The 20,107-nt window shown below is 41.3% G+C and overlaps 1 protein-coding gene across 1 annotated transcript in view; it reads left to right on the forward strand.

Moving 5' to 3' along the window:
- GNB4 (G protein subunit beta 4) overlaps positions 1-13,213 on the forward strand; it is a 58,645-nt gene extending 45,432 nt beyond the window's left edge. Inside the window, exons 9-10 of the mRNA XM_007972033.3 lie at positions 2,539-2,755; positions 7,894-13,213. Coding sequence (XP_007970224.1) covers positions 2,539-2,755; positions 7,894-8,000 — 324 coding nt within the window. The 3' untranslated portion in view covers positions 8,001-13,213. The remainder of the gene's footprint in view (positions 1-2,538; positions 2,756-7,893) is intronic.
- Positions 13,214-20,107: the final 6,894 nt, after the last annotated feature.

Raw genomic sequence — 20,107 nt, forward strand, 5'->3', positions numbered from 1 at the left:
TGTGTGCTTAATTTTGCCCCACTGGTGAGGCAAAAGACTTACAAACCCTCTTCCCTATAAATTATGAGGTTTTTTCCTGTGTATTATGAGGTTTTCCCTCTGGCTGGAGAGGATAGGCATCATTCTCATCCTCTGTATGCACCAGGGTTTGTTTCCTCTAATCTTTTTGGGTGTTTCTTTTCTGCTTGATTAGTTTTCTCACACGACTCTGCTGATGGATACTCAGTGAAATACCTAAAAGAGGCCCTCCACATCCCTCTGGAGTTTTCTCTTTGCCAAACTTTGCCCTCTCCGACACTCTCTGTGAACTCTAGCTGCTGTGGGCCTCTTGGATTCCCAGTGCTGTCTCCTCAACTCAGGGAGGCCAGTGGGCTCCAGCTGCGTTTCTCTTCCCTTCACCACAACCTGTAAACTTTCATAGTAAGGTAGTAAGATGGAGCAGTTGTAGGAATTATTTATTTATTTACTTACTTATTTTGAGACAGAGTCTTATTCTTTCACCCAGGCTGGAGGACAGTGGCGTGATCTCGGCTCACTGCAACCTCCGCCTCCCGGGTTCAAGGGATTCTCCTGCCTCAACCTCCCAAGTAGCTGGGACTGCAGGCACCTGCCACCACACTGTGCTAATTTTTATATTTTTGGTAGAGACGGGGTTTCACTATGTTGGGCAGGCTAGTCTCATCTCCTGACCTCAGGTGATCTGCCCACCTCCGCCTCCCAAAGTGCTGGGATTACAGGTGTGAGCCACCACACCCGGCCTCTTTTATTTATTCTTTCTCAGAGGCACACTCCTTCGTTGACTGATATCCAATGTTTTTAGAACCATGTTTTATATATTTTTGTCCAGTTGTTTTTAGTTCTTTAAGGTGTGGAGCAAATCCAATCATTATTACTCCGTTTTGGCTGGAAGCAGAAGGATAGCCAAGAAGTAATTTTTAAAAAAAATCTTAGTTGAAGAAAAACATTGAGTGAAGGTCTGAGGGTCTTATGAAGTATTTTTTTAAAAGTAATTAAAAGAGGGGCCAGGCGATGTGGCTCATGCCCGTAATCTCAGCACTTTGGGAGGCTGAGGCAGGCAGATCACTTGAGGCCAGGAGTTCAAGACCACCCTGGCCAACATAATGAAACCCTGTCTCTACTAAAAATGCAAAAAAGTTAGCCAGGCATTGTGGTGCATGCCCGTAATCCCAGCTACTGAGGAGACTGAGGCAGGAGAATTACTTGAACCCAGAAGGCAGAAGTTGTAGTGAGCTGAGATTGCGCGACTGCACTCTAGCCTGGGCCACAGAGCAAGACTCCATCTCAAAAATAACAAAGAAAAGTAATTAAGAAAAACTAACATGTCCTGTTGAATTTAGAGTATCAAAAGATGGAAGAAAATTCAAGATGAAAACGCAGATTACCTAGATATAAGAGATTAAAAACCAAGCTAACCTCACACTTTTTCATAATAGACACTGCTGGAAGGCTCCTGAAGAATATCTGCCAAGTGTTAAGGGAGAAATACTGTATCAGAGATCATAGCCATGATGTAGGGAGAAAATACACTAAATAGAATATAGGATAAGATATTAAGACCCAAGAATAATCACATAAGGCATTACACATAAATGATGACTGCTATTGAAAGATATGGAATAAACTGAACTATAATGTTGTTTGCAAGAAACACACCTAAAGCAAAATGACCCAGGAAGGCTAAATGTAACAATGAGAGAGTGGGTAAGTCATAAACTGGAAGGAAATCTGCAGTAATATTACTATATTGCTATTAACCGAAGTAGAATTGGAGCAAAAACTATAAGATGAGAGAAGTTTTATCTTAATAAAACGGACAGTAGTGACACCATAACGTCGAAATTCATAAAACAAAAGCCATTAAAAATTCAAGGACCCAAAACACCATTGTGTAGGAGACTTTAGGAGACAACTTGGAAATACTGATACCTTAAGAAGGCACAAAATAAGATATTGAGGATGTGAATAGTGTTGTTTAATAATGTTGACTTGACAGTGTATTGTACGTTGCACCATATTTGGGTTTTACCAAATATGCAGTATATTACCTTTCTAAAATCTGAAAAATTCTGAATTCTGAAAAAGAACTGTCCTAAGGGGTCCTTATAACCCTATGAGGATTGTGGACCTTTTATCTCCTTGCCACTCGTTCTGCAGTAGCCACACACACACACACACACACACACACACACACACACACACATATATATTCTATAAATATTAGTACTTACCTTAAATGTTTCAATATGACATATGGAGAACCAGAGCCAGTATTTGTTGAATACTTGCTGTGTTCTGAACAATAGGCTATATACTTTGCATATGTTATTTAATTCAATCCCAACCAACACTTTGAAATGGAGTCTAAGGCTCAAAATATTTAAGAATCTTTAGTGCCCAACATCGCTCACCTGGTAAGTAGCCAAGCTGGAATATTAGTCTAGATTTGTCTATTATTACACTGCCTCCTATGATTTTGCATACATCTGTAGAATAAATGTTTGTTACTCTCCCGTCTAGTTTTTCCCAAATGGATATGCCTTCGCCACTGGCTCTGATGATGCCACTTGCCGGCTCTTTGACCTTCGTGCAGATCAAGAGTTATTATTGTATTCTCATGACAATATCATCTGTGGAATCACTTCCGTAGCCTTCTCAAAAAGTGGGCGTCTCTTGTTGGCTGGTTACGATGACTTTAATTGTAACGTATGGGACACGCTAAAAGGAGATCGTGCAGGTTAGTAAATCAGTCCACATTAGGTTCTGATTTTCAGGAAGTGTGAAGAGGTTCCCGTCAGTTGTGTTCTAGGCCTCCATGGACATCTTGGAGTTGTGGGAAGTGGTAATCCAATGGTTCTCATCATGTTCTTTGTTGTTACCCTTTGTTTGTGGTTATAATCCATAAGCCATATTTACACTTTTGCTTTCTGAAGAATCACACTGAGGTCTGTAATATTTTCTCGTTTCGTAGACTTCAGAGTTAAAGATGGATAGTGAATGTGATTCAGTGTGGTCTTTTAGAAATCACACTTTTCTTATCACCTGACAGGAAACATTGTAACTGCTGGTTTTCTTCCTTCTGAAGCAGATCTTGTATGGGACAGGACATACACCTGTCACTTCCCTTAGCCCCACACCCTGAGTCCTCCTCTGCAGCTTCCACAAGATGACAATACACATTAAGTCATACTGGGGACTCTCATTAATAACGAGTCACACAGAGTAATTTTTAACTCTTTTTAAAAATCAAAATTATACTTAAAGGAATCCAATTGTCCTGTATAGCTTGTTACCAAAACACAGCATTGCTTCATTCCCAACCCATAGTTTCTGCTCCCCAAAGTAACTACATTTAGTCATTAACTACTCCTCCTCTCTCTCCACCTTTGTTTTGTTTTGTTTGGACAGGATCTCTTTATGCTGCTCAGGCTGGTTTCTTCCTGCCTCAACCTCTGGAGTAGCTGGGATTACAGGCTTGAATCACCTCACCTGGCTTACTTATGTATCTCTAAATAACATGCCTGTATTGCTGTTACTTGTGTAAAAAAAAAATTAGGTGTTATCTGTTGTTGACCTATTATCATGGATGATAAGGGTTTGGTTTTAAGCTGCTCCCACCATAGCCACATTCTTCCCCACCAATTTTTTCCCATATGATCGATTTTCTTTAGAGCCACATTCACTGTTTACATAATTCCGACTTTTTAAAAAGTCATTTGCTGCTGAGCCATGAGACGTGTTATGACTTCTTTTGCCATGCAACTTTTTTTGTAATTTCTAGAGTTAATTTTTTGGTTTATAGTCTTAGTTTTGATGTGCTTCTCACTAATGAATCTTCACACTTTCTGCCACTTTTGATATGTCTTAGAGCAGATCCGTTTTCATTGTGCTGGGTATTTAGTGCGCCTTTTTGATCTGGAAACTGATTGCCCTATAGAATAGGGACACTTGGGGGTGGGGGCTTGTTGAATTTTATTTCTTCTCCATTATCATCATTCCCTTTTTCTAGATCTCCCATTATGTTGATAATGGGCTTCCTGGACTGATCCTTTGACTTCTTTTTTTTGTTTTTAAGAATTTTTTTTTTTTTGAAATGAAGTCTTGCTCTGTTGCCCAGGCTGGAGTGCAGTGGTGTGATCTTGGCTCACTGCAGCCTCTGCCTCCCAGGTTCCAGCAATTCTCCTGCCTCAGCCTCCCGAGTAGACTAGCTGGGATTACAAGCGCGCACCACCATGCCTGGCTAGTTTTTGTATTTTTAGTAGTGACGGGTTTCACCATGTTGGCCAGGCTGGTCTTGAACTCCTGACCTCAGGTGATCTGCCCACCTCAGCCTCCCAAAGTGCTGGGATTACAAGCATGAGCCACTGTGCCTGGCCTGACTTTTTAATTGTATTTTTTTTTATTTTCCATCTTTTTTGCTTTATCTTCTGGAAGGAAACCTCACCTCGGGTTTCAACCCTTCTGTTAAGTTTTGGTTTTCATTTTCACTGCCATCTTTTTAACTTAAGAGCTATTTTGTTCTGGGCTTTTCTTTTTTCTTTTTCTTCTTTTTTTGTTTTTTTTTTTTTGGTGGCACCCATTCTTTTATATTGCAGGATCTGGCCAGCAGCCCGCAATGTAACGGGGCTCTCTCTTTGTTCCCAGGCGGATCGGCAGGTCGAGAAATAATAGGCACACACAAGATAGTGAAAGCCGGGTCTGGGGGATCACCGCCTTCCGGTCCCGTGGTGCCAACAATGCACTGGATATGCCAGCATTTTATTATTAACTTTAGTGAGGGCAGGGGTAGGTTAGTGAGGGATTTAGGGTCATTTGATGATGGTGAGATGGTCACATGGGGATGAAGTAGTTCTTTAACATAACATCTGTATGCAGAAGTACAGTATACAGAGATAATTTACAATATAGTGTGTGCATCAGTAATTTCTAACAGAGCCTTAAAACAGAAAGTCTTTCCATAACCTATGATTAGCAAGATATTAATCAGCAGTAACAGTTACAGCAAAAGCTGGTTACAAACAATCCATAGAAAGAAGACGTGAAGCTAGACAACCGGTTAGACCAGAAATTCCCAGAAGGGAGTATGCCTTAACCCTAAAGAGGCCTAGAAGAACCATGGCAAGATGAGGGCGTTTATAGCCCTATCTTATCTCTATGGACAGGTGCTCCCCATGCGTCCGTTTATAGGCTCTCCACGAAGGTTGCATTCCATTCCCAGAGCTATGAACATCTGCTTTTCTGGGATAGGAATCTTGGTGATGTGAAATCTCCCTGACTGCATGTCCATTCATAGGCTCTCTTCTGGGGGAAGCACATCACATGCTGTTGGCTCATTCTGGCAGTCCCACCTGGCATTGTCTTTACACAATCGTGTGTGCAATTTTATATTTACAATAATCAGGAGCATTTCATCTTTTATTCTGTAGCAATAGTTTCAGGGGGTCTCCCTACACTTTTATTCATAAATGAAGTTGTTGAGGTCCATGTGTTTCCTAAACAAAGGAATGAACACACAAGACAACACAAGACAAGATAAACATGGCGGCCGCCTCGAATGGCGCGCTCTGCTTTATTTTATACAGTCGTTTGTGGAATGTTGCCAAGTCACAAGACACATTGTTGTTTTTCTGACCTTTCCCTGACTTTCTGGATTTTCAAGATATTTACATATAAACAGGCCCCCAACGCCCTGCTGCTTCGTTTGCAAGAGCAGGACTTGTCGGGAACACCCTGTTTGTGAGCACATAGTCCTCTACATGAAGTCTTGTGTTTCTCTGAGCTTATTAGTGAAAAATGTTTTTTTAAGTTTCTTCTTCAAGCATAGTCTTTTGTGTTGCCAAGTTTTTTTCGTTTTTTTTTTTTTTCTTCATTTTTGGGGTTTCCTGTCCTTATTTTTAGAGTATTTCCTTAAAAGTGTTAGTTCTTATTCACACTTAAGAGTGAGGCACTAAACCCATTTGAAGCTCTGAGCACATGGCTGGTGTGCTGACTCTAGGCCTCCCTGAAGGGTGATCTGGCTGGCCATTAACTGAGGAAGCTCTCCTGTGTCTGCCCATCTGCCTTTCTGCCTTTCTTCCTTTTTTCCATCTTCCACTTTCCTCCATGAAGTGTATAAACTGGCTGCCAGTTTGGGGGCTGATTTCTAGAGAAAACCTGAGGGGCCACAGCATTTAGCTAGTAAACTTCCTTTATTCCCCATTTCAGCAGTTTTACCAATCTCATCTGTGTCTGTTTTCTTCCAGTCAGGAGACCCTGTTTTACCCTTTCCACTGAGTGAGTCTCTAGACTTATGCCACAGCACAGGATGATCCGTCACCTGACTGCAGAGTGGAGGAAGAGGACACCTGGGGGGTCTTACTGATTGATGAACACTTTCCAGTGCAATCTTATTTTTCTCTGCCTTTGCCCCTACCTGTTTCAGAGATACCTGTTTCTACCTAGTAGGGATGCTTTTGGAGAATCTGCAGTGTAATTTTGTTACTTGGCTTACTATATTATTCATTTGGAACTCACTATTTTGGGGTTCAGTAACACAGTTGCCACCATCCAGCTTACAAAAGTTTGTTGCCATTGCCTGCTCTCATCTCACTGTCCTTGTGGATTTATGTCCTTACCCTTTTAACCCCCCTATGCAGTTGTTGGGGTTCCTGAGGTAACAGAGGCAGTGTAAGTTTTTTCCAGGAATAATTTTCTACAACCTCTTTTAAGAGGCTGCATGGTTTGCAGTTTTATACTTTGCAAGTAGATTCCTGGAAGTATTCTGTTGCTTAAAGCCAATTACTCTGTAAAGATATTTGGTGTTTTGCCTGGATTGAAACAATTCGTATCCATAACAAAATAAAAATGTGCTTGTTGTCCACACTTACATGCTTGAGTTTTAGTTTTGCTTTGCTTACAAGCTGGTTTCAAGTTGGCTCAACTGGAACTTTGAACTTAAAATTGGATCCTGACTTGGGAATTGCTAATTCATTTCCCTGTCCAATGTGACTTAAAGTATTTACCCACAATGTTCATATTTTTTTGTTATTTCAACTCATAATGGTAAATTTTCCCATTGCCAAACATGGTCATTACTGGAGATACTATAGAGAATATTTAGAGTTAGACAAGATGAACTTCTTTTCCTGAGATGATTGATCGAAAATGATATACTTACGAATATAGGGGGATAATGTAAATTCAAACATAGTGTATTTTAAGAAATTTTTGAGCATTTGATACATTCTGATTTTTCTTATTAATCTTATTGTATTTCTTGTTTTCCTCCCAAATGTTGGAAATACATCAAGTGAGTTTAATATGTGAAAGAAATGAAAACTAGATGAGTTTCATGGTTTCAGAAGGTTATGACCAATAACATTCCAGAGTTTGGTGATTAGCATAAGAAAGTAAATAAATTATGTTGGTATTCTTGGAAGCAGTGATGTAAGGCAGCTTTATTCTTATGTTTTTATTGTTCCTGTGGTGAAGGACTACTTCAGTGAACTTCATTGAAGATCTTGTTTTTGTCGAAAATAGCATAGCTCAGTAGCAAAATTTGGAATATCATGAACTTAGTAAAGATGTGGAATAATTGTCTGCATATGTTTTCCTAGATATAAGTTGAATTATAAAATGATTTTTCAAAAAATAAAACCACAAATTGAGGCACATGTCAAAATTCAAATAATCCAAATTTATAAATACATCCAGCTTACTTCTAACCTGTCTTCTTACTCAGAGAAATTTATTTTCTTTTAAAGTATTATTATTTTTTAACTGATGAGTTTTCAGACTGGACTGATAGTTTTTAAGTACCCTTTTAAATCTCTGCATATACTTGTTTAATTCTAAAACTCTACAATTGCTAATTTTTTACTGAATTTTTTTTTTCAGGTGTCCTTGCTGGTCATGACAACCGTGTGAGCTGCTTAGGTGTAACTGATGATGGCATGGCTGTGGCAACAGGCTCTTGGGACAGTTTCCTTAGAATCTGGAATTAACAGTGTCATACATGTTCTTTGTTCTCCATTGATATATCTGGAGAAATCAATGCTACAGCCTATAGCTGTGAAAAAATTCTACCTTATATTTGCAGGTGAAGATTTTTCTATGAGATTATATACAAAAACAAGCTTTCAGTATACTACCAAAAAAAAGTCGGGGGGGGGAAAAAGGCAAAGGCGCCTTCTGAGATCAAAAGGACCAGTGTATTAATTTGAGGAGTTGGGTTAATTTAACCTTAATGAATTGTTGTGTGTACTCAGAGTCTATTTTCTTTGTGTAGAACATAATGTACACGTTACAGCAGGTCGCCATTGTGTTTGCATTTTTTAAGAAGTACATTTTTAACTTTGTATACACAAGAAATGTCACGTTTTTTAGTTTTGTAATGGAAGAACCAGGTACAGAAATAGACAGAAATGATACTGTATGTGTGTATATTTATGTCTGAAGAAAGTCCCCTTGAATTCTGATATGTCTTTGAATCTAGAGATCCTGATGGCTTCATGTTTAAGAGCATTGACAGGAGGGGCACCTCTGAGGGGAGTCGTTCGTTTCTCGTGCATCATTTGCCATATACTATTAATCTAAGTGCTCGCTTTCAGTGCTTTGAGGGGACAGATAATCTGAAGGCCAGAGATTAGAGATTTCACTGATATTTTGGACATACATAAGAAACTTCTTTAGAATTTATTAATAAAAAGTAGATAATAGCATATAAATAGTTCTTGACATTTTAAAAGCCCGGTTATGATCAGTTGACACTTTGAGTACCCCCCTAAATAGCTGAACTTTCTTATTCATTTCATATTTGGAACTAAGTTTGTAGTGTATATTCATCTTTCAAAAGTTTGGTAAACATTGGGATTGTCCCTGCATCTGAACATCTTTCCCAGTGCTATCAGTATACATTTAGAGAGGAAATGCAGTGTGACAGTGTTACATTTGGAGAGAAGTGTGAAATCTAACCAATCACTAAGACATATTTGTTGTAATATGGTGGTTTATTTCACGTTTGCATACTATAAAATCTGAATCGATGTGAAATATCTGTGCCTTTACATTTCTTAAAATGAAACCCTTAAGCTTTTTGTTCTGTTTTGCAATATTTTGTAATATTCCCTTCCTTAGCACAAAATACTGGTTTCGAAGTGGTTTTGCTTCAAAGGATATCTAGATCTAAGTGATTTCACTTAAAGCCAAAATAAAAATTTCTAAAGCAGTTCTTAAAGGAGTTAGAGATAAATAGTTCTTCTGTGGTATAATAATGTGTCTATTACTAGAATATCCCCCACCACCAAGTTGAAGATACTTTTCCTGTTGGATTTTCTTTTACAAATAAGTCGGAATGATTTATAATAGAAGATTGTTAGTCTTGCGTGATGGTTTCGTCTTGGATTATTCTGATATATAGACGTGCATTGTTTTGTAACTTAGTTACTTTTCAGATAGGTCTGTGTTAACTTTTGAACATGTGTAACCTTAACCTAAATACTCCCAAATTTTACCTCTGAATTTTTGTTCATATTGTGAATGTGCTAATATATGCATCAGCTGTAAAGACATCAGTATCAGTTTTGTTTATTAAAATCAGTTGGCAATTAGAAGAATAATAAAATGGGGTAAAGGCAAATTAAGATATAGGACCAAAACAGAATATCGTAGATGGCAGTTATGAATGTATATTTATATTTTGGTTAAGATTTCTATTAACTTTTTGGCTGGGTGCAGTGGCTCACACCTGTAATCCCAGCACTTTGGGAGGCCAAGGTGGGTGGATCACTTGAGGTCAGGAGTTCACGACCAGCCTAGCCAACATGGTGAAACCCCATCTCTTCTAAAAATACAAAAATTAGCTGGGTGTGGTGGCACATTCCTGTAATCCCACCTACTTGGGAGGCTGAGGCAGGAGAATCGCCTGAACTCAGGAGGCAGAGGTTGCAGTGAGCCGAGATTGTGCCACGGTACTCCAGCCTAGATGACAGAGTGAGACTCCGTCTCAAATTTAAGAAATAAAATAAAAATTTTTAAAAATTATATGAACTTTTGCTATTAATGCTATGAATGTTTATTTGTAGGCTGTTTATATCACTTCATAAAGAACAGCTCTTTGAGAAAAGAATAAAGGAATGTATTCATTTCCAGAAAAAGAGGGTTGGGGAAAGTTTGCCATGTAGGTTAGTCAGAAATTTATTCTGAAGTCCTGTTCAAGAAAGCAATTGTATTATGCATAAAAATAACCTTAAATGTATGAGAGAGAATCTCCTCTACTTAAAAGTTATTATAGTAGTCCGAGGCATACAGACCACAGGAATTATATGGCCTTAACTAAATATTTCAAAATGGCATTTATTTTAATGTTCTTAAAGTTTATGAAGAGGATTTTAAAGCAATTCCCATAATTAAATACATATTCCGCGACTAAAAACTATTTAACACATGGTTAATTATACACATAAACAAATGGCTACAGAGTAGCTTCACTACCACAGTTACCTTCCTGGTTACACCTTTGCTTTCTAATATTAGAGGCTCCAGTTGCTAAGTATATTTGTTTACTTGCAGTTTAAGTTGAGCTGATTATTTGTTTAATTCTGTTATTGGTCCTGAATTCAATGAGTATATAATTTGTAGAGATGTTGAATATTTTTGATCTTACTTTTTAAGGCTGAAAAATCTGGCTGGATTTAGTTTTAAAAAATACGTATCATCCAGAATATTGCAGTTAATATTCTTTCTTTTTTTTTTTTTTTTTTTTTTTTTTTTTTTTTTTTTTTTTTTAAGACAGAATCTCTGTCACCCAGGCTGGCATGTGCAGAGGCACGATCTTGGCTCATTGCAACCTCAACCTCTGCCTCCCGGGTTCGAGTGATTCTTGTGCCCCAGCCTCCCAAGTAGCTGGGACTATAGGCATATGCCACCATGCCTGGCTAATTTTTGTATTTTTACTAGAGACGGGGTTTCGCCATCTTGGCCAGTCTGATCTCCTACTGCTGGCCTCAAGTGATCCACTGGCCTCAGCCTCCCAAAGTGCTAGGATTACAGACGTGAGTCACCGTGCCCAGCCAGGTTTCCTTCTTTACTTTCTAGGAAACATTTAAACATAATGTGCCTCAGAAGGTTAATTTGTTGACTCTGTAGCATGTCAAGAAGAGTAATTTTTTTGAGATCTGGCAAGAATGTTTTAAGAGATACATATTCTTTTCTAAATATGTGATCACCCTGTGGTGTTTAGCATATCATCCCAAAAACCTGCTTAAGAGCAGTTCTTGGCCAGGCACAGTGGCTCATGCCTGTAATCCCAGAACTTTGGGAGACCGAGGCAGGTGGATCACGAGGTCAGGAGTTCAAGACCAGCGTGGGCAAGATGGTGAAGCCCCGTCTCTACTAAAAATACAAAAATGAGCCAGGTGTGGTGGCGGGTGCCTGTCATCTCAGCTGCTCATGAGGCTGAGGCAGAGAATTGCTTGAACCTGGGAGGCAGAGGTTGCAGTGAGCTGAGATCACGCCACTGCACTCCAGCCTGGGTGACAGAGCAAGACTCCGTCTCAAAAAAATAAATAAATAAAATAAAAAGCAGTTTTTGCTATCAGCAAGGATGTCTCCTCCACTTTAATGGACAGGCCTCATTTTTGGCAGCTATACTGTTTGAGATTTAGACTGAATATCCAGGATTCCTCCCTAGCTCAAGTTTTTACTTGTGATTACACATACCACATTGAATTCCATCTTCAGAGGCAAAGATTTGGGCTTCATATCTCATCAGCAAAAGGGCCTGTTCAGCAATTCCCTTCATTTTAGACTCATATGACCTCAGAGATTGCATGATAATAGTAAACTAGTCTCCTGGAAATAATGGATGTAGGTGCTTCTAGAATATGTTACAGAATTTCAAACTTAACCTATTAATAAATGGATCTTGACTTAAGGTGACAAAGTGAAACTTTTATTATTGCCTAAAAATGCTGTGCCAATATTGTATAACTGAGCTCCTCCAATACTCTTGGTATTTTGGATTTAATAATTTAAGACCTTAAGCATTTTCAATGTGAACATGTTCAGGGAAATATGCTTTGATGTAAATGTCTCAGATCTAAGTTGTAACACAATGAATACTTGTGGCTTATTCTTGGTTTAACTTAGGAAAACTGGTTAATCCCCCATTTGGGCCTGTCATCATTTTAATAGTGAAGATGTTCTTTCTAAAATCTTCAGGGTCTGAGTCAGGCTGAATTTTTTTTTTTAATTAAATATTATGTTCAAATTCTTTCCTTTCTGCCATTGTGAAAAAGCAAAATTTTAAATGATTTCTTCTGTTAGAATTTTTAAAAATATCCACAGGTTGGACCATCTTACGGGTTGCACAATGAATTTATATTTTAAATTAGATTAAGTAGAATGTGAAGTACATTTCAGATTTACTAGTTTTCTTTCCATTGTTCATTTTGGGTTGCCTTAGATTCAGTGTATATTTTAAAATATTGGTTACATAATAGGTACTCAGTGAAATGGTTTATAGAATATCTAAGCTAGCACTTTATTTTTAAAAAGTAACTTATTAATCACACATTGATGGTACACCTTGTATTTAGCTAATGTTTGCATGTCGATAAAATCTCCTATGTCTTCTTTAAATCCAGTTACTGATTTTGTAAAATACAGTTGTGATAAAGCAGCATTACGGGGGGGAAAAAAAGCTATGTTCCAACTGATGTTAAATGTATTCAACAAAATCTTACATCGTACAGTATTTCTTAATTAATAGAACTTCAGTGATATACTTGGTAGATATCTCAAGCCTTTTGTCTTTTACACAATGGTGCTTTATCCTGTTGTTTTCTTTTCAAAGAATCATCTGAACACTTGCATTTCTATTTTCCTATCCAAAGGCATTCACATGTAAGTGTGTTTTTAAAGTTGATTAAAATTATTTTCCTGTTAAAGCATTCTGAAAATGTTTGTCTTTACCTAGAATGATTTGTACACACTTGTGGTCAGTTGAACATGAATGTCAGTAGTAGTCTAATTATGGGAAGGGTAAACATGTTAGATTAAGGCTCTTAAAGCTCTAAACCATATAAACTATGGACTTGTATCATGATTTAACTGTTCTTAGATCTTTCTTACACAGTGATTCATTCCTCTATTTGTACAGTGGCTTTATGAAATGTTGTGAATTGATCCTGTAATCAATAAAGTGCTTTTAACCAGATTTCATTGTATCTTTTTTTTTTATGCTGCATTTTTTTTTTTTTTTTTTTTTTTTGTGTGTGTGTGTGTTACTGTTGCCCAGGCTGGAGTGCAGTGGTGTGATCATGGTTTACTGCAACCTCAGCCTCCCGTGCTCAACCGATCATCCCACCTCAGCTTCCCGAGTAGGATTGGACTATGGGTACATGCCACTATGCCCAATTAATTTTTATATTTTTTGTAGAGACAGCGTCTGTGTTGCCCAGGGTGGTCTTGAACTCCTGGGCTCAAGAGATCTGCCTGCCCCAGCCTCTTAAAAGTGCTGGGATTACAGGCATGAACTACCATGCCCAGCCAATTTTTTATAAAGTTTTTATTGAAACGGGTCTTGCTTTGTTGCCCAGGCATGTCTTGAACTCCTGACTTTAAGGGACCGTCCCACCTTGATCTCTCAAACTGCTGGGATTGCAGGCTTGAGCCAACAAGCCTGGCCTCTATAATTTTTAAATAAGCAATTCTGCTTATGGTGTTGATAAATTACCTTTACTACTTTCTTTCACCACCACACCTTTGGGGGAGGATGAATGTGGAAATTAAAGATGTTATATAGTTATTTACAGATTATCTTAAATTTACTTCAAAATGTGGGAGATAAAACGACTTTGGCATGAGTTGGTAATTCCTGAAGCTGGACAATGGGGTCATGAAGGTTTATTATGCTTTCCTGGTTATTTCTGTCCTTGATTAATACTAATCTATAATGTTTCTTTCCCTTATGAGTCCATGCAGGGGTACACAGCACTATAGGTTGAAGCAGAGGGCAAGAATCAACTCCCCTTTGACACTCTGAATATTAGTTCTATTGTCCAGTGAAGCATACTAAGTACCTGTAAATTGTTATGTCTAAGGCAGAAAACTTGAAATGTGCTCCTCCAATGGTATTGTGTCCAGAATTGGTGGGTTGTTGGTCTCGCTGACTTCAAGAATAAAGCCCCGGACCCTCACGGTGAGTGTTACAGTTCTTAAAGATGGTGTGTCTGGAGTTTGTTCCTTCAGATGTTCAGATGTGTCCGCAGTTTCTTCCTTCTGGTGGGTTCGTGGTCTCACTGACTTTCAAGAGTGAAGCTGCAGACCTTCGCGGTGAGTGTTACAGCTCTTAAAGGCAGCGCGTCTGGAGTTGTTCATTCTTCCTAGTGGGTTTGTGGTCTCGCTGGCTTCAGGAGTGAAGTTGCAGACCTTCGCGGTGAGCGTTAACAGCTCACAAAGGTGGCATGGACCCAAAGAGTGAACAGCAGCAAGATTTATTGTAAAGAGTGAAAGAACAAAGCTCCCACAGTGTGGAAGGGGACCTGAGCAGGTTGCCACCGCTGGCTTGGGCAGCCTACTTTTATTCCCTTATCTGACCCCACCCACATCCTGCTGACTGGTCCATTTTACAGAGAGCTGATTGGTCCATTTTGACAGTGCTGATTGGTGCATTTACAATCCCTGAGCTAGACACAGAGTGCTGATTGGTGCGTTTACAATCCTTTAGCTAGACACAGTGCTAGACAGAAAAGTTCACCTCCCCACTAGGTTAGCTAGATACAGAGTACTGATTGGTGTGTTTACAAACCTTGAGCTAGACACATGGTTCTGATTGGTGTATTCATAATCCCTTAGCTAGACATAAAAGTTCTCCAAGTCCCCACTAGACTCAGGAGCCCAGCTGGCTTCACCTAGTGGATCTCGCACCCGGGCAGTGGGTGGAGCTGCCCACCAGTCCCGCTCCATGTGCCCACACTACTTAGCCCTTGGGCGGTCGATGGGACCGAAGCTGGGGCGCAGAGGGTGGTGCTCCTCTGGGAGGCTCATGCCGTGCAGGAGCCCATGGCTGGTGGGGGAGGCTCAGGCATGGCGGGCTGCAGGTCCCCAGCCCTGCCCCATGGGGAGGCAGCTGAGGCCGGCGAGAAGTCAAGCACACTACTGGCAGGCCAGCACTGCTGGAGGACCCGGGGCACCCTCTGCAGCGGCTGGCCCGGGTGCTAAGCCCCTCACTGCCCGGGGCTGGCAGTGCTGGCTGCCCGCTCCGAGTGTGGGGCCCACTGAGCCCATGCCCACCCAGAACACGCTGGCCCGCGAGCGTTGTGCACAGCACCAGTTCCCGCCTGCGCCTCTCCCTCCACACCTCCCAGCAAGCAGAGGGAGCCGGTTCTGGCCTTGGCCATCCCAGAGATGGGCTCCCACAGTGCAGTGGTAGGCTGAAGGACTCCTCAAGCATGGCCAGAGTGGACGCTGAGGCTGAGGAGGTGCTGAGAGTGAGGGCTGCTAGCATGTTGTCACCTCTCAATCCCTGCTCTTAACAGGACACCCCAACTGCTGTTGGGAATTTGGCCTATGACTGCTCTAGCTACTTCCTGCTGGATAGGGGCGATGAAAGGGCCCTGCAGTTATAGTGTCCTCCAGAGGGGAGCTCTCTAGGCCAGAGAAAGTGCCAACGGGTTGGTCCACGGGTCCTCGGTAGAAGTTGTTGAGTTCATTTGGGGTTCCATTTGTAAGACCATCTGTAGCTTGATGGCTTCAATTCTAGAGGAAACAAATTTGACAAGAAGGTTAAAAATACAGGGCCCAAAGGCGAGTAATAACAAGATGGCTGCCACGGGACCTAGAAAGGGGAGAAGCCATGTTGCCCAACTCCAGAGGTTGGTATAAGAGTTTGAAAGGCATCTGATTTCAGAAGCCTTTTCCTGTAAACGCCGGGCTGCATCTCGTACTATGCCTGACTGGTTAGTGTAAAAACAACACTCTTCTGCTAAGAAGGTGGAGAGTCTGCCTTTCTCAGCAGTGAGGAGGTCTAGGCCTTGGCAGTTTTGGAGAGTCACTGCTGCTAACGGGTCTATTTGGGATTGTAGAGTAAGGATAGATTTTGTTATTTCTTGCAAACTGTCTGAGAAATCCTTTGAGAGTGTGTGGTAGTAGGATAATGAAGTAGATAAACTGGCTATTCCGGTTCCTGTAGCAGTAGCCATTCCTAACCCTGTAAGTAGGGTATTAGTTGTATGGCTCTGTACTGATGGACTTGAGTTTTGAGGGGTACTGATAAACTCTGATTTCCTGGGGCAATGTTAATGTTGGGACTTAGAAATATTAAGGTGCAGGTGCCTGTCCAGTTAGTGGGGAGGCAGATATAGGCTGACGTTCCGCATAAGAAGAATATGCCTTGGCTGGGTAGACATTTAGAAATTTACCCTCGGGGCTTTTAAAGGAATAGGGTACACTTTTTTTTTGCTACTTCTGTATCTTTTTCTTTCTCTTCCACGACTTCTTTGTCTCTCTCCTTCTGACTCTTTCCTTTCTGCTCCTTCCTTCTCTTTGTTTTTCTCTTTCTCTCTTTCTCTGACTTCCTGTCTCTTTCTCTCTTTCCTTTCTGCTGCCTCTGCCAGCTGCTTATGCTGTTGTTCTCCCTTCTCCTTCCCCTTTTTGATGGCTTTGGCAGTGTAAGACTGACACCTTCTTCAGTTTTTGCACTGCGTGAAGTAACTCCATGATTTCCTTGTGGTATTTAATGGGGGTTCCCAGATGTTAGGAACTCTCTCTTTCCATATTGCAGTATGCACATGTAGGATTAGATAAGCATACTTCCTATCTGTATAATTCTTTTTCCCTTTCCCAGTTCTAAGGCTCGGGTAAGTGCCACTAGTTCTGCTAACTGGGCACTGGTCCCTGGGGGAAGAGGCTTACCTTCAAGTTTGGTTACATCACTAACTATGGTATAACCTGCCCTTTGTATTCCATTCTCCACAAATGAACTAGCATCAGTATATAGGTTAAGGTCAGGATTAGCTAAGGGGACTTCCAAGAGATCATCTCAGGCGGCGTAAGTCTGGACTATAATTTGTTGGCAGTCATGCTCGATTGGTTCCCCATCCTCTAGGAGAAAAGTGGCAGGGTTGAGGGCCGCATATGTACGTATTTGAAGCACTGGTCCCTCAAGGAGTAGCTCCTGGTATCTAAGTAGGCGGTTGTCTAATAGCCATAAACTTCCTTTGGCACCTAGTATGCCATTTACATAATGAGTAGCCTAGACAGTGAGATCCTTTCCTTGTATTATTTTGATAGCCTCTGACACTAAGACAGCCACTGCTGCCAACTACCCATAAACAGTGAGGCCAGGCTTTTGCTACTACCTCAATTTCCTTACTTAGGTATGCCATTGGTTGTGGGGTTGCTCCACGAGTCTGAGTAAGGACTCCGAGAGCTATCCCTGCTCTCTCTGTGATGTATAAACAGAAGTTTTGTCCTGTCGGAAGGCTTAAAGCTGGAGCCTGCTTTAAGGTTTTAAAGGCTGTTTCTGCCTCTGGTTCCCATTCTACTAGATGAGTATTTGCCCTCTGGGTTTCCTTGATTGGAGTATAGAGGAGTCTGGCTATCTCGCTATATCCGGGGATCCATAGCCAGCAAAAGCTGGTGATTCCAAGGAACCCCTGCAACTGTTTTAATGTCTTAGGGTGAGGATAAACCAGTATAGGCTGTATTCGTTCCTTGCTGAGGGTCCTGGTCCCTCTGGCTAAGATTAGGCCTCGACATTTGACCTTATGTAGACAAAGCTGGGTCTTCAACTTAGACACCTTGTACCCTTGATTAGCTAGAAAGTTCAAGAGATCTAGAGTAGCCTGCTGGCACCCGGCTTCCGAACTGGTAACCAAAAGTAAATCATCCACATACTGAAGGACCAGAGTGCCTGGTCTTGACAAGTGGCCTAGATCTTGGGCCAGTGCCTGAACAAATAGATGAGGGCTATCCCTAAACCCTTGGGGCAAGATTGTCCATGTAAGTTGGGACGTGTGGTCCGTGGGACCCTCAAAGGTAAAGAGAAACTGGGAGTCAGAGTGCAGGGGAATACAGAAGAAGGCATCCTTGAGGTCAAGAACTCTGAACCATTCTGCTTCCTCTGGTATTTGAGAGAGCAGGGCATAGGGGTTCGGTACAACTGGATATAGAGGAATTACTGCCTCATTGATGAGCCTAAGATCTTGCACTAGTCTCCACTGACCATTCAGTTTTTGTACTCCTAGAATTGGGGTGTTGCAGGGATTGCTGCATTTCCTTACTAAGCCTTGAGCTCTTAAATGCTTAACAATATTCTGTAATCCTTTATGAGCTTCAGGCCTTAAGGGATATTGCCTTTGATAAGAAAAAGTGTTGGGATCTTTTAACCTGATTTGGACTGGGCGGACATTTTTTGCCCTTCCAAATTGTCCTTCCAATGCCCAGACTTCAGGGTTGATTCCCTCCTCAAGTAGCGGACAACAAATGGGTAACTTGTTCCCCATATTCATGTAGATAATAGCTCCAGCCTTGGCTAATATATCCCTCCCTTAATAAGGGTGTGGGACTTTCAGGCATAACAAGAAAGCCATGTGAAAAGAGCAAAGTCTCCCAATTGCAACTGAGGAGGTGGGAGAAATACCTGGTTACAGGCTGTCCCAGGATTCCTCGGATGGTAATGGACCTTGAGGACAGTCGTCCAGGACAGGAGATTAACATTGAGAAGGTCATGCTAGTGTCCAGGAGGAAATCAATTTCCTGGCCCTCAATGGTTAAATGTACCCGGGGCTCAGCGAGGGTGATGACATGAGCTGGCGCTTGCCCCTGGCACCCTGAGTCCTGTTGTTGAATCAACTGGTTGGGTGCTTCTGACCCAGAGAACTTTCGTCCTCTGGGGCAGTGCACCTTCCAGTGATTGCATGGACGAGGGGGCAGCTTGTTTCTCATTGAACAATCTTTTTTAAAGTGTCCTTGCAAACCACACTGGTAACAAAGCCTACCGGGTGATTGGCCTGCTCCATTTTCTGTCCTCTCTGAACCTCCAAGGTTTGTCTGTCTGAGGGCCGTAACTAAGGCTGCGGCCTTTCTCCAATCTCGCTTTTCCTATTGGGCCTGTTCCTCTTGGTCCCTATTATAGAACACCGAGGGTACCAGGTTTAATAATGCCTCCAAATTTTGTTCAGGGCCCAGGACTTGTTTTTGGAGCTTTCTCCTGATATCTGTGGCTGATTGGGTAATAAACTTATATTTTAGAATCAACTGACCCTCCAGTGATTCGGGTAACAGAGGAGTACATTTTCTTAAGGCTCCCGTAGCCACTCGAGGAAGGCAGAAGGATTTTCTTCCTTTCCCTGAGTTATGGTGGACATCATTGAATAATTCATTGGCTTTTTTCTAATTCTCCTTAGTCCTTCTAGAACACAGGTCAACAGATGTTTACGACTCCAGTCCCCATGATCTTAGTCAAGGTCCCAGTGGGGATCCATACTGCGGATGGCTTGCTGACCGGTAGGGAATTCGTCCCTTTCTTTGGCTGTCATTCTATCATTTACTTGACTAAGATACCAGGTATCTCCAAACTCTTGGGCTGTGGCTAAAGCCACATTCTTTTCATTAAAGGCCAGGGTTTGGTCTAACAATAGCATGACATCTCTCCAAGTGAGGTCGAAGGTTTGCCCTAGACCCTGTAGGACATCTATGTACCTATCAGGATCATCTGAAAACTTCCCCAGGTCTGCCTTGATCTACTTTAAGTCAGAGAGGGAGAAGGGGACATGTACCCGGGTTGGGCCGAATTCTCCTCCCCCTACAGCTTGAAGGGGACATAACCGATAGCCTGAGGGTTTTTGTGGTCCTTTGGAGATTTCTTTGTGTATTTCCTTCTGGGCAGGAGAGATTAGAGGAGGATTATCATTAATAGGAAGGGGAGCCATAGGGAAGCTAGGATATAGGGCTAAGAGTCCTCCTGTGGGATGTAAATTGCAAGCTTTGCATAGTTGTGTATTCTCCCTCAATGAAAAGAAAGCTTGGACATGAGGTATTTCACTCCATTTGCCTTCCCTCTTACAAAAAAGGTCAAGCTGCAGGATAGTATTGTAATTTGTACTTC

The sequence above is a fragment of the Chlorocebus sabaeus genome, chromosome 15 (assembly GCF_047675955.1).
Source record: "Chlorocebus sabaeus isolate Y175 chromosome 15, mChlSab1.0.hap1, whole genome shotgun sequence".
In the NCBI taxonomy this organism is placed as follows: domain Eukaryota; kingdom Metazoa; phylum Chordata; class Mammalia; order Primates; family Cercopithecidae; genus Chlorocebus; species Chlorocebus sabaeus.